The sequence below is a fragment of the Leuciscus leuciscus genome, assembly GCF_965113295.1.
Source record: "Leuciscus leuciscus genome assembly, chromosome: 8".
NCBI classification, from domain to species: domain Eukaryota; kingdom Metazoa; phylum Chordata; class Actinopteri; order Cypriniformes; family Leuciscidae; genus Leuciscus; species Leuciscus leuciscus.
Genome location: NC_138732.1, coordinates 10575161 through 10589606, shown reverse-complemented (window position 1 = coordinate 10589606; position 14446 = coordinate 10575161). Strand labels below are relative to the sequence as shown.

Here is a 14446-nt window from a genome sequence, read left to right as displayed (position 1 = left end):
TTCCTGTTTTTACTATCTGTCTGTGCTTATCTGCATGACTGGATGGATTTTTGAATTAAGAGGGCTTGGCTTGTACTATCAGAGTTGCTGCTATCATGCAATGGAGTGTGTACTTCCTCCAAGACTGTTGTTCTCTATATCCCCTCATTCAATCTCATGTTGTTTGTTCTCATTACAGAACATCTCTGCCGTGTCTTCTTGCAGAAAGAGGATAGAGAAGGCAGGTTAATAGAAGGGTTTAACCCTGTCAAATTGCACAACGACTCATTTATTCATGTCTTGTTTGCCATGCATTTTTGATTAAAAATCCTGCTGATATTGATATGCGGACCCCGCTACACTCTAGTTAGTGCACATTTTCGTTTGGCTCATTTTAATAAGATGCGATAGCCTCATCATATCAGCATGAGTTTGGAGGCCTTCATTTTACGGTGCAAAGTACATTTTCCTGACATTTTTTGACACCTATGCTAACTAATTCTAGGTATATGGCTATGCTACCTGTGCTAAGAAGGGATTGTCACTTTCATTAGTGAACAGCTTGCCTTGACTTGCTGCGCTGATCCATCAAGATATTTTTATTTATGCTCGGTTGCCAAAGATGTGTAAAGAAGCACAAAACTTGCATATTTACACAGAGTCTGCCAGTTGTCAAGGGTGGTGTCAGATGTGGAGTGAGACTTCATGTAAAGTCTGTTGCCTTCTGTTGGCATGTGACAAATAACCTGTAACCATAAAGTCATCACCATACATTCTCATCGAAGTGAATGGCTGACATGAGCTTTTCGACTTGGAATGCCCCCTTCTTCTGGAATTAGTGTGGCATGTCGTACTTCTGAGATGCAGACTGCAGGCTCAACCCACTTATTACTTGTTGGAATAACATCTTTGTCAGTTTCAGACTCGGCACTCAGTGTTTATTGGCTTGGTTTAGGCTGTAAAATCTGTCAAGCGCCGGCCAGCACACTGCTGTGATGCCGGGGAATGTCACTTCGGTTTTGGTATGCTGTCATTGGCTGTGGAATCCAGACACTGTTGCACGCTGGTGCCGTAGACTGTCAGCTATGCAGTTTTGCTCGACCATGCATGGTTCGACTGATAATGCCACCATTGAGTGGAGTTAAAGCTTCCCTAGATTGAAAAGAGATCCTGGTACCCAGCTGTTCTGCAAGCCGGGCAAATGTAATCGTTGCGTAATGCACGTTAGAAACCACTGAATCCTTGAACGATTTTCTCCCTAACAGCTCCAGAGTTGTCTGCTGCATGTATATGTGCAACATTAGCATGTCTTCTGGGTGGAATGTGTCTTATTTAGAAACCTATTTTGATTGCTTCTCACCTTTTCAACGGGGCAATGAAGGATGGTGGGAATGAGAATGCTGTCTGCCTTCCCTGCAAGGTATCTGGATGCTCATTGTGCCTTCTTTAGATGTCCACTTTCAACATTTCATCAAAAGCCACTGTGGTCCTCTTGTGAGCGCTACCTTATAAGTGATAGATGTGAGTTTGTTATGGGTGCACTGATCACTATCAGGCCCGTGAAAATGGTCTTATTGATTGCGCCCTCTGGAAGGAATGACAGTCTCGGAGTCCTTAGTTTTCCTGTTTTTTTTTTGTGGTCTATTGTCAGACGAATCTTTTTTTTAAGTGATGGGTAAAAATAGAAAGGGTCTTTGAGCTGCTATTCAGCGTCTGTGGAAACCACTGCTTGCGCAATAACCCAGAAAATCTTGTTTTTTAGATTGCCATCATTCTGTGAGACTTGCTTCCTGTTACCAGGGAACACTGCACATTTTTCCAAACATCAACAAAGGAAAGAATGAGACCCCCTCCTGAGCACATAGCTCTTACTCAGTGCCTCATCAAATAGATTTTTCTCTCTTTTCATTGAGTCAATTTCAGTTCAGGCTAGTTATGAACTTGGCCATTACTTGCACTCTTGGCTGCTTTCATTGCAAGCTTTTTTATTTTTATGCTTGACTTGAGTGGGATGCGGAGATCTGCATGATTGTGTTCAGTTTCATTTGTCGACACATTCGAAAAAAACAACCAGAGACTTGTGGTTGTATGACACCGCTCATTCATTTCGATATTTTAAGCTGCTGTTAAAATGCTCTGCTTTAACGCATTGAAAAGGTTTCAACATGAGCCGACTGGGATGTGAAGCAAGTGATGACCCTTTCGCAGGCACATCAGATAAGACATCCGTGTTATCCCGGGGACTCGACCTTCACTGAAAGAACTCGTTTGGTGTGCTAGCATGTGTCAGACAGCTCTGCTATGAGCAGACATGTATCGCGCTTTTGCTTTCACCACAGTGTTTCACTGCTTCTGAATTTCCTCTCGATCTAGCATTTCACAAAATGACATCCTAATGCAATTAACCCGTCACCCCCTAACCACTGGCATTTATCCTCGAACATGAACACCCGCTGCTCTGGTGATTAGCTCTATATTTCACCTTGTTAGTTGTTCTTGTGTGTAGTGGTTGGCTATGACAGACTGTGGGGTGGCTGAATCAGACCTATCACTTGAATTGTTGGTTTAATTGTTGGGAATTGGGGGGGCAGAAAAAGTAGCAAAAATGAATACAAAATAAAGTAAACAAAATGTTTTTGGGTAGGTGTAACAGTGTTCAGAAATACTACAGAAACTGAAAAAAGTAATCAAATGTAAAATAACACTGATAGTCTTTTAGTCCTGACTAAATTAAATCCATAGGCTATTCATTCTGATTCCTTACAATTAAAACTATCTTTTGTTGTTTTGACGACAACATTAATGACAGACGCATATGACTGCTGTCACTTTTAGAGCTAGTGTACGGATTCATTACTGTTTCATTATTCTGTCTGTCACACTGTCAGCGTTTTATGCTTAAGACATAACCGACTGTGTTTGCGAGTATTCTGGCAAGACCAAATTTGACACAATTTTGTTTTTTTCCCCCGTTAAAGTGAAATAATCACGAAAAATTGTTGTTTGTGAGGCGGCTTTAATGCATGTATGTGTGCAGAGAAAAACATCTCTCAGAGAGCGCTGATGGGATAAGAGAATACTCAGGAGTACAGGATAGTTTAAAATCACTTGAATGTTTAAACTGATAAGACTGGTAAGACTTCACAAGACGTGAAAATTATAAACTTTGGTTACGATGCACTGCTGGCCCGATTGTGCAAGTCACAATTCCGTGAAGTCCCGACTCCTAAACGCGAGGGTCTAGTATCGTCGCCTGCAGCGCTTGATGCTTGCCTTGTGCAAGCCATTTTGAGAGAGAGAGAAGACGCAGCACCACTGAATCTCTCATGCTGTTTGTGAAATTGTCTCACAGAAAACTTTAAAATGATTGATTTGATTTTATAATCTGTTGATTAATTTACTCATACAATCTACAAACTAAAGTGAATCAACGTTTGTGGGGGAATTTCCTGTATTATAAGTGGGAGACCTGCAGGAATTATTAAAATTATGCGCAATACCACGCCAAAATTCGAGCCCTGTGTTTACTGGGTTTGTGTGGCCAGGTTGCCACTAAAGAGCCTCTGTAGCAACATCTGTATATCGTGCTGTAGTGTGTTCGTGTGGTCTCGCAAACGACCTTGGACTGCATTATCATTGTCAATTAATAGAGGCAGAATTTAATCAAATAACGGACAATAATTCATTGCATTTCGAAGCATTTCAAAGGGCGGCTTTGGAAGTAATTGTGTCATCAGATGTTGAGTTATGTCGTCTTCCACATTGGGAAATGAACATTTCCTTGACCTTGCTGCTCTTGCATCATGAGCTACGAAAGAACAAATTAAAACTAATTATGAGACTTTGTGTATAAATCTTTTTCTGTAGGAGACTCCATGAAGATGGCCTCAGGAGAGTTTGCAGAGGATCCCTGTTCTTCAGTTAAGAGAGGCAATATGGTCCGTGCTGCACGTGCCCTTCTTTCTGCTGTCACTCATCTGCTTGTACTGGCGGACATGGCTGACGTGTACCAGCTTCTGCTTCAGCTCAAACTGGTGAGACACATGCACACATTTTTACTCCTCGAGTTGTTTGACCTAAAAGTGAAACAAAATATCATTGTTTTCTCAATCTCACATACACTACTGTTTAAAAGTTTAGTTTCAGTATGCTTTTTTATAAAGAATTTAATATTTTTATTCTGCAAGGATGTATTAAATCGCTCAAAAGTGACAGTAAAGACATTTATAATGATGTGATCAATTTCTGTTTCAAATAAACTTCGAAGTTCCGATGCGGAAAATATTAAACGAAATCGCGGAATCCAGTCACAAATGGAACTTGCTGTATTTCTTTTTATAGCCCACTTCATTATCTCTAGCCCTCGTCAGTCTCTGATTCTGAGGAAAAAGCTAAAGCCGAAGGGAGTACCATAGGGAACTGGCTTTGGTCCAGAAGGCTGAATAAAGAATAAACAAAGACACCCGAGTTTTGTCCTATTCACCTCCTTCATCATCTGTGCTGGTGTCAGTACTTTTATTGCCCTCAGGCTTTATTGCCTAACTCTTATTGAACTTCCTCCAGCAGTAATTACTTGCACAGCAAACACTGTTACTGTGTGTGAATAAAAACACTTCATATAAAAAAGAAAACGCTGCATGTTCCAAGCCTTACTGTAGCCATCACTTTGTCTCGTACGCCTAGATTTTAAATTAGATTTGTTTGCATTTAGTCTATATGTTGTTGGTACAAACTAGATTACATTCACTTTCTGTTTCTGCAAGCAACATGTTATTGAATCGCACTGTGTAGTCCTTTATGCACTGTAGAGAGGTCTTCTCACGTTTGTGAATTAATTAATTTGACCATGCTGGCACGGCTGTGAAAAACATCCCTCTGAGATTTCATTGGAAATGTATGATAAAGGTGGATATATATAAAAAAAATGTTTAGTGTTACAATTAGATTTTTATGCCAGTGTTTCTCGCGTTAAGTTTACGATGGACGTATGTGCAAGTAGAAGCAGAAGCCGCCTTGTAAAAGAGTAGGCGCTGTTTTTCTTGCCTTTTTTTTTTTTTCTTCATTGAATTGTTCTGTAAGTTCAGCTTGAATGATCAAATGAAGCTTTGAGTATGCTTGCGTGACCATGAAATCATTTCTTTTGTCTTATTTTGACTAATGTACTAATGATTTGTCTAATGCATTTTGTTGAATTAATTAGAATAAACAATGAAAGGAGAAATCATGATAGAGTTGGACATTATTATTTGGCATTTTTCTTTCGCTTTTACTTTTGTGGTTGAATGAGGTGCAGTGATCACAAATTGAATGTAGGGGGCATTTTCTGGCTCACTGGTTATGTCACTAATCATTTTTCAGTGCAGTAATTTCATATTGATGCCTGCCAGTCCTTTCTGTTCTTTTTTTAATAAATATTCATGTCACCTAAAGGACCTTAAAATAGTTTTATGATGAGTAACGAATACAAAGCCAGCAGGATAAACATATATGAATTTCAGATGTCACACGTAATATATGGTCTAAAATAAATATAATGAGAGACATTAAGGCTTCTTTTCTTTAATGGCGTATTGTACTTGACTCCACAGGTGGAGGAGAGCCTGGTGAAGGTGCGTAATGCCGGCACTGAGCAGGACCTGGGTATTCAGTACAAAGCTCTGAAACCAGAGGTGGACAGACTGAATGTGATGGCGGCCAAGAGGCAGCAGGTAAAATGCAGCCACTCCTCGCACCCAATGTTAAGAGATCTAATTTCATTCAGGGATGTACTATGGCTGTGTATCACCAAAAATCTGGCAGTACGATACATATAACGATACGGGTATTAAATTATTTTTATTTTTTTTGTGGAAGATCTAATAAAAATAAAAAAACTGTCAAAAGTACACACCACCATATGCATAAAACATGAGCAAAAAACCCATTTAATTGCAGCCGATACCGATTACCGTTTTGTCATCATTCAAGCTTTTTATACCTAATAATTAAACTCTCTGTTGAATGTCAGTTTTTTTTATTATTTTTTTAAAATAAGTAATACCACAGATGTTACAGTAATGCTGTAGATTGTTTTAAAGGGGACATATTGTGCAAAATTCACTTTTACATGACAAATCCACCCATTGCTTTTTTTTTTTTTTTTGATCCCCATAAATCATAAGCGCTGTGTCAGAACAAGCTGTTCGCAGATTCAGGCCCCTCCCACAACTGTCGACGGACACTGCCATTTTAGCATAGATCCGCCCTGACTGAGCTGTAGTGTTGTCACGGTACCAAAATTTCAGTATTTGGTACCGATACCAGTGAAAATCCACGGTTCTCGGTACCAATTTCGGTACCAAAGCTTAATTTAGATTAAATTTACATAATTATATTAAAGTGTAGGCTATATCACAAAGATGGAAACTGTAGTATTAAAAACACTTTACATAAGATTCCATTTGTTAGATAACATTAGATAAAATGACCTAACAAAAAAAAACAATAGTTATATACTGTCGCAATTATTCTCCTTTAGGGGTTAATTTAAAAATACATTTTTAAAATCAAAAGTTAACATTATTTCTGTTAACATTATTTAATGCACAATGAATGAAGTGAACAAACATGACCAATCAAGTGTTTTGTATTAAATAAAATTCACAAACATAATGTTGTAAAAATATATTGTTCACTCAATGTGTTATGTTAGATAACACATTAAGTGATGTTAATGAATGGTATCTTATTGTAGCATTACCAAACTATACAGGAGATAAAATGTTTTATTTGACTTGACTATACTTTTATTTAATCCAAAACTGTATTCATATTTAACTTTAAAAGGGCTTTTTAAACCTGCTAAGAGTTATCCAGCCAAGAATAAGACTAGAACTGCTTTTCTGACGGACTGATATCGGCTTTTTATTTCACATCTCCATAAATATATCTAGTAGTAAAGCTAATGCAAGGGCTAGAAATCAATTAATAGGCCTATGTCACACTTCCTCGTCGTCATAGAGAGCGCAGTTCGCACAAGCGTTTGTACTCCCGTGGCGTCTGTCGTTGCTATACATCCGTGAACGCACATGGAAAAGCGAGCGCGCCGCTTCTATTATGAGCGCGCTTGCCGCGCGCCATTTGAAATAACGTATCTGCACGCGCAAAAACATCAGCACCACATCAGCAGCAGCACCGCCGATCGCCATCAGCGCTTTTATGAAGAGGACGCAACTGCACGCGCTTCGGGCATGCACGCGCATCAAGTACCGGGTTTGAGAAAACCTGGTACCGTGACGTTTAAAAAAAATTAGTACCGAAGTACCGGGTCTTTTGACAACACTACTGAGCTGTACATAGTCCGCCATTGTTTTGACACCAGAGCGGGTGTAGACAAGAACTTCTAAGCGATTGAGGTGTATTGTTGTTGGATGTAAGAATGAACATAGCAGTCGTCATTTACTCCCGACATACGAGCTGCTGGAGACACAGTGGATTACTTTTGTTTTTGAAGGGACTGCGCCCCCCAATATAATATAATATAATACAGTGCTATGCATAAGTTTAGACACCCATGCTAAAGTTGACTAAAAAGAGGAATAAAAAATCATCTTTTGGAAATTGAACTTAATGCCTTAATTAAATTTTTTTGGAAAAATCCAACCTTTAAGGACACCAATTTTCTTTGTGAATGAATAATGTATCGTAAATAAATAAATGTTCTTCCTTAAAATACCGGGTGCATATGTCTGGACACCCCTATGTTAAATTCCCATAGAGGCAGGCAGATTTTTATTTTTAAAGGCCAGTTACTTCATGGATCCAGGATAATATGCATCCTGATAAAGTTCCCTTGGCCTTTGGAATTAAAATAGCCCCACATCATCACATAGCCTTCACCATACCTAGAGATTGGCATGGTTTTATTTCAGTTAGCCTAATAGCTGGTTTGATTTGCATTGAGAGATGATCTTATGGAAAGTACTCTATGCCAATCTCTAGGTATGGTGAAGGCTATGTGATGATGTGGGGCTATTTTAATTCCAAAGGCCAAGGGAACTTTATCAGGATGCATATTATCCTGGATCCATGAAGTAACTGGCCTTTAAAAATAATTTTTTTTAACATAGGGGTGTCCAGACTTATGCACCCTGTATTTTAAGGAAGAACATTTATTTATTTACGATACATTATTCATTCACAAAGAAAATTGGTGTCCTTAAAGGTTGGATTTTTCCAATTTTTTTTAATTAAGGCATTAAGTTCAATTTCCAAAAGATTATTTTTTTATTCCTCTTTTTAGTCAACTTTAGCATGGGTGTCTAAACTTATGCATAGCACTGTATAAAAAAGTATTTTCTTGGATCCTGCTTTAAAGGTTCGCAGTTTTTATATTACAGAAAGTGTGCACGTGACACGTGAAAGAAATAAACGTGATGTGACTGGAGTGCTGAATTGCAGAGCTCGTGCGAACATATTTGACATTGTCGTCATTAATTGTTTTCTCACTGCAGTCCTTTTTGTTGTTATTGAGAGGAAAGTGTACAGTACATATTTACATATTCTAAGTGAGCTTAGATTCAATGCGTTTCCAGAGTATTATATTTTAGTGTGGCTTATTTTGCAAACAGCATGACTCTTGTCGATCTCCTTAGTGGTTTCTTTAGAGTGGAAGCAGTGGTCCACACTTTTAGCTCTGAACAACGCGGCAGGAGCTGGTTTAATTCTATCATCTTGTGAGCTGGGTTTGCTGAGAGGGGCTGAGAGGTTTTGTAGGCCCCCCATCCCCTCGATTTATAGAGTCACATTTAAAAAAAGTATAATATCTTGGTAATCTACATCACAGTTGAGAAATTTCCACTTTATGCAAATGAGAAGCGATTTTCGCGAGCGACAACCAATAGGAAAGAAGCCTTTCAGTGGAGCTCAGCTCCCGTCACCGTCTGGAGTGCAGTGCAGGCAAGACAGAAGAGTTCGAGGGCGATTTCACTGTTTTATATTATTTGACTGTAACTAACCACAAACATGGATATAATAAAATGATGCATGGAAAAGAAACTGCCGACAGTCTCAGTGAGTTTAATTCATACATTTATAGTTCGAGTGTTGTAGTTTTATGATGCAAGTTTAGCACTACTGCAGTTCATTTTACAGTTTCCCCTGCATTGTTGACTATTAGGGACAAGAAAATTTATTATTTGTCAAATTTGGATGACGTTTTAGTAATTTATGACAGTATGAGTGAGTTTAATTTGTAGATTGATCGATCGTTAATCTCGAAATTTATTTAATCCACTGAACACTGCTGTGTGGTAATATAAAAACACTCTCCCAACAGCATACTGTTTAATTCCTAATTCCTAGTCAAATTAAAATATAGTTGTATCACTTGTGATGGTGTTTTGTATAGATGTGGCCAGACGAGCAGTCTACCAATAACATTAGAGCGACAGCACTACCAACGCCCACAAGCGACTTCACAGTATAGAGACTAGCGACATACAGCGACAAAATCGCTGGCTGTGTGAACGGGGTTTATGGGGCCACGTGGGTCACTTAATCAGCAGACATGTAACTTGCGATTAGATTGATTGACAGAAAACCTGACAAGTTACCAAACAATATGACCTTTTCAGCTCATCATGAACCTGAACATGGGAGGCCCCTGAACTTGGGAGGCCCCTGGGCTTCAGCCCAGGTAAGCCTGTGCATTAATGCGGCCTTGCTTACACCCCTAGGATATACTGACTTTAAATATCATCACTTCCTCCGCCCACATGTGGAACAAGGAGCTATGTAGCTCTGGTTGACGATTTTAGGCGTATAACCACAAACAATCATCATAGTACCGGTCTGGGAGGGGGAAGCACGAGTGGATTGGAGCAGTTAGAGTGACAAAATGCATTTAAATGAAATGAGAATTGGGTCTTTGGGATTTTTTTGGGCTTATCAGGTTAAGCGGTAGTCGACAGTGATGGATTTCAGGATGAATTTTCCAGGTGAGCTCACTTATTAATAGAATGAACAGTGTTTCTCTATTTGAGAGAGATTATAGTATCTTGACAATGCTAATTATTTCAGGGTTTCCATGGGGTCTTAAAAAGTCTAAAATTCTGAACTTTAAATTTAAGGCCTTAAAAAGTCTTAAAAACGGCCAGATTTTCATCCTAGGTCTTAAATTTTATTTAGTCAGGTCTAAAAAAGTGTTTACCCTCAGTGTTCATTTCCAGAAACGCAGAAAGTTATTACAAAGTAGCAAAAAAGTATGGAGTTGTAGCCTACAAAGCGGAGCTCTAGAGCAGGGGTCTCCAACACGTCGCTCGCGTGCTACCAATAGCTCGTGGCTTGATATGAGCTAGCTCGCCAGAGGCCGTTCACATATCGCGTCTTTTGCGCGCTCAAGTTTGTTCAAATGTAGGCGCGCGGCAAGCGCACTCATAATTGAAGCGACGCGCTAATTTTTTTGCCAGGCGCAACGAGATGTGAAAAACTTTTCAGAATGCCGCAGGTCATGTGACAGGAACCAACCAATCACCCCTTTCCATAACAACATTGAACGCTCAGTCAACATGAAGGATGGGGGTGCACCCAAACACTACTAATAAATATAAGCCAATGTGTAAATGTCAGTAATTTATATTTTTTGACTCATTCTTTTTATAAAAAAATATTTAAAGGCTGAAATATGAGGTTTATCTTTGTTTAAAACCTTTGTCAAAACTTTATTTGAACTTGTACATGTTAGTAGATAACATGTTGCAAGACACTCTTTTAAAATCTGGCCGTCATTTTTAATGGTATTTTAATGTTTACGTAAACAAAAAGTGCATATTGATGCTAATACATTTTTTATTTGCTGTTTTTCGACATGTATAAAACTTGTTGAATTGACTTCATTCTGTAGTATTAGTACTTTGCAGAATTCTGTGATAACCGTGATAATTTTGGTCACTTTAATCATCTCATCATTTCCTCTCTAGTTATGATCAACTATGATCAACTAAAATCAACAATAATTGTGTTTTTACAGTATAATATGCAAAAGTACAATTTTCTATAAAAAAAAATATCTACCTCTCTCACACACACACATCAGATAATCCTAGATAGATAGATAGATACTCTAATGATCCCGAGGTAACTATCTATCTAACTTGGATAATGCGTCGTGTAGGTCTTAAATTTCAATCTTTATGGTCTTAAAATGTCTTAAGGTCTTAAATTTGACTTACTGAAACCTGCAGAAACCCTGTTATTTCTCCGTTTGAATATAGTTTAGCTGTTCATTTTATTTATTCAGTGTGATTTCCCCTCTCATGCTACACTGAGCCCTTCTAAGTTTAACATTTTGTGAATCATGCGCGCTGCGATACAACACTTTCACTTGCGTTTTTGGACAGCTGATGGAAAGCTGACTTGCCCACGTCTTTTCAATCCTTGCCTATTCGAACATTCAATACCTACAACGTACAGCCTGTTAGTTTTGGGCATGTTGATTGAGATGTTGATAATGTTGTCACATTTGTCGGTTTCATGTCAGTTTGGGTAGCACAGCAGCAAATCAATTACCGAAATGAGCAAAATAATGATCTCATAACGTTTAAAATAATAAAATATATTCCAGTACCGGTATACCAACCCTACTAGGGATATTTCATGTTTGACAGCAATGATCGATCATGAAAAACCAAAATGGACCCTCTTTGATCATAATCCTGTCAACTATAGCCTACTCAAACGTTTTATGAATTTGTGCATACGGATTGAAAAACCGAAAGCACGGTTTGCAAACCTGAGCACAGGCGTTGGAATTTCGTGGGTACGGATTAATCAGTGGGTGAGATTTGTTAAACCGAGGGAACCATTTAAGAATCTGTGAGTAAGGTTATAAAAATGAGGGGACGAATTGCAGATCTGTGGCCATGGATTTGTTGGTCTTGTTTTTTTTTTTATTCCGGTGACTTCCCAGACTCTATACAAACCTGCCATAAAGTGTTTTTTTTGGGGGGGCTGTAACTTGTGTACTGACAGACAGCAATTTGTGTCAACACTGTACACTTTAAGTATGGGGCAACAACAGCAACACTTTAGAGATTAGAGGGCGTTCACGCAGGACGCATTCCCTTTTCAAACAGCTAGACAGAGTGTGAATGGAGCAGGACATTTATTTTTGACAACTTGACACAATGTCTTAAAAATGTGGCACTTAAGGCATGAAATGCTAAAAATAAAAAGTCCATTTAACTCATTTTTACGTAAGCCGACAATTCAAAATGTAGACAAAATGACCAAAACACCCAATGTCTCCATTTAACGGAAGTGGTCATATGGCACGTTTCAATGCTTCTGATTTGCAAAACTGTACGTTCATGATCTGATTATGAGCATGTGTTGGCCCTTGGGGGGTGCTTTGCTCTTTCAGAGTGCTTTAATGTCCTTAATATGACAGGGCTGTAACATCACCCCTAAATTCTCCTCCTTCCCCCTCTTTGTATGACAGGAACTCAAGGACGTCCATCACAAAGACCAAATGGCAGCAGCTCGCGGCGTCCTTCAGAGGAACGTTCCCATGCTGTACACAGCTTCACGTGCCTGCCTGCAGCATCCAGACGTGGCCGCGTACAAGGCCAACCGGGACCTCATCTACAAGCAGCTGCAGCACGCTGTCTCCGGCATATCTAATGCAGCCCAGGCTACCAGCAGCGAGGACTCTGGCTTCTCCCAGCCTGCAGGTGGAGGAGAGCTAGCCTACGCCCTCAACAACTTTGATGTAAGTCCATGGCCCATTGGATTTCACATATTTGGGCCAGTTTCTCTGATCCAGGCAGAAATAGCCAGCTAATAAGTGGTATCAGTGGAGAATTGTCATTCAGCATCACAACTGAGGCTAAACTGAGAATTAGCCTCCCTCTAATTGAAGGGATTGTGCTCTGTGAGCGTTGTCATTTAGTAAAAAAAATTTTGCCCATTGCATTGGGACAGTGAAGTACTTTTCTCAAGGACAAAAGGGTAGAATAACAGTGAAAGTTGTGCACTTTTTTTGTGAGGGTTCCAGAAGATTGCTCGATAGAGCTTATTATGGGTTATAGATTGTAAAATATTTAGAATTCAAGGGAAAGGTTGCATTGAAGTGTTATGGAACTTTGAGTCCTTTGCGGACTTTAGGCATGGCTTAAACTTTTTTTAAATATCCTTTAATTGCTGAATCAGTAATTCATCCACCAATGTTTGCCATTGAATTTGACATATTGGCTACAGAAAGGCTTTGGCTTAAAATGCATTGATTTAAAATGCTTGATTTTTAAAATGTTGGTAAACTTTTACTCTCGTGTAAAAATCACAGTTATTTTGTAGTGAGTGATGAAGAGGAGCATATTTGTGAGTAGGATCGAACAGCAGTTGCATCACCCTCTGCAACTGCTCCACACAGTTTTATCAACAAAAGCGTGAGAGCAGCAAGTTGTTGACAAATCCGGTGTGTGATTGAACTGTGTCGAGGAGACCGTAATCCACGATTCAATCAGATTATATTTGTATGTCCAAACAAAGCTGAGCTACTGACCTCGGAGAGTCTTTCACAAGTTTGAACTTTTGTTGCAGTGTTGAGTCAGGTCAGCACCAAAAGCTTATGGGAAATATCATGCTGATTTAAGTGTCAAAGCAATGCACTTATTTCCTTATGTGACTTGTATTAAATAATTCAGATCAGAGTCTCTAAATATAATTTGAGGTTAAGGGTAGCAAGTGATCATTAGCTATCCTTCATTTATTTGTGCTTTGAACGGTTAGTCTCCTTCCAGAATAGGATGCGAACCATTAGTCTAACTGTTTTTGGTCTGTTGCGCTCAACATTTTAAACAATCAGTTGGTGAAATAATAAATTCAAATGATATGCATGAACTGAAATGTTGCCATAGAGATATTGTAAAAGGGGGGAAAAAAATAGGAGTGTTTGAGCACTGGGTGTCTACATTCCTTTTGAATTTGTTTGTCTCGCAAATGCAACCTGTACTCTTAAGTAATGGATAGTTTGTTCCTGATGGACAGGGTGAGAAATTTACTTTTTTCCCTCCACTCTCCACATTGATTGCTAAATGCAGAATTTTACCAGTTCAATTAGGGATGCACGGCAATGTTTAAACAAATTTTTGAGCAAAATAATCATGATAATCAATAACGATTAATATCCAGTTTTTCAAAAAAATAAGACACACGCGCGCATATATTACATAGTATTATAATTTACTTTTATTATATAATATCAATAGGCATGAGGTAATGAAGACCATTTCATATTTCACTTCACCTAATAGGCCTGTAGGTGGCGCATGACTTTAACCAACTAAGATGTCTTTATCAAACGGAAAATCAATACAAAAACAAAAATACTATTCTTAATTCCAAATGTTACATTTTTACTTTCTATTGTAGCACAGAGGTGCATTTATTCACCAACCTTGATCGCAATAAATGTGGACGAGATTCATGT

General features: G+C 38.7%; 1 protein-coding gene and 1 long non-coding RNA gene across 2 annotated transcripts in view; one reads left to right on the top strand and one right to left on the bottom strand.

The window, feature by feature from the left end:
- The window catches only part of ctnna1 (catenin (cadherin-associated protein), alpha 1), a 122270-nt gene that overhangs the window by 6018 nt on the left and 101806 nt on the right, over positions 1-14446 (top strand). The window contains exons 4-6 of the mRNA XM_082177556.1: positions 3847-4013; positions 5568-5687; positions 12458-12727. Coding sequence (XP_082033682.1) covers positions 3847-4013; positions 5568-5687; positions 12458-12727 — 557 coding nt within the window. The remainder of the gene's footprint in view (positions 1-3846; positions 4014-5567; positions 5688-12457; positions 12728-14446) is intronic.
- Positions 5833-8305, bottom strand: LOC309504478. Its single transcript, XR_014208081.1, has 2 exons — positions 7299-8305; positions 5833-6223 (listed from the first exon to the last, which is right to left on the bottom strand). It is a non-coding gene; the product is annotated as an uncharacterized lncRNA (long non-coding RNA).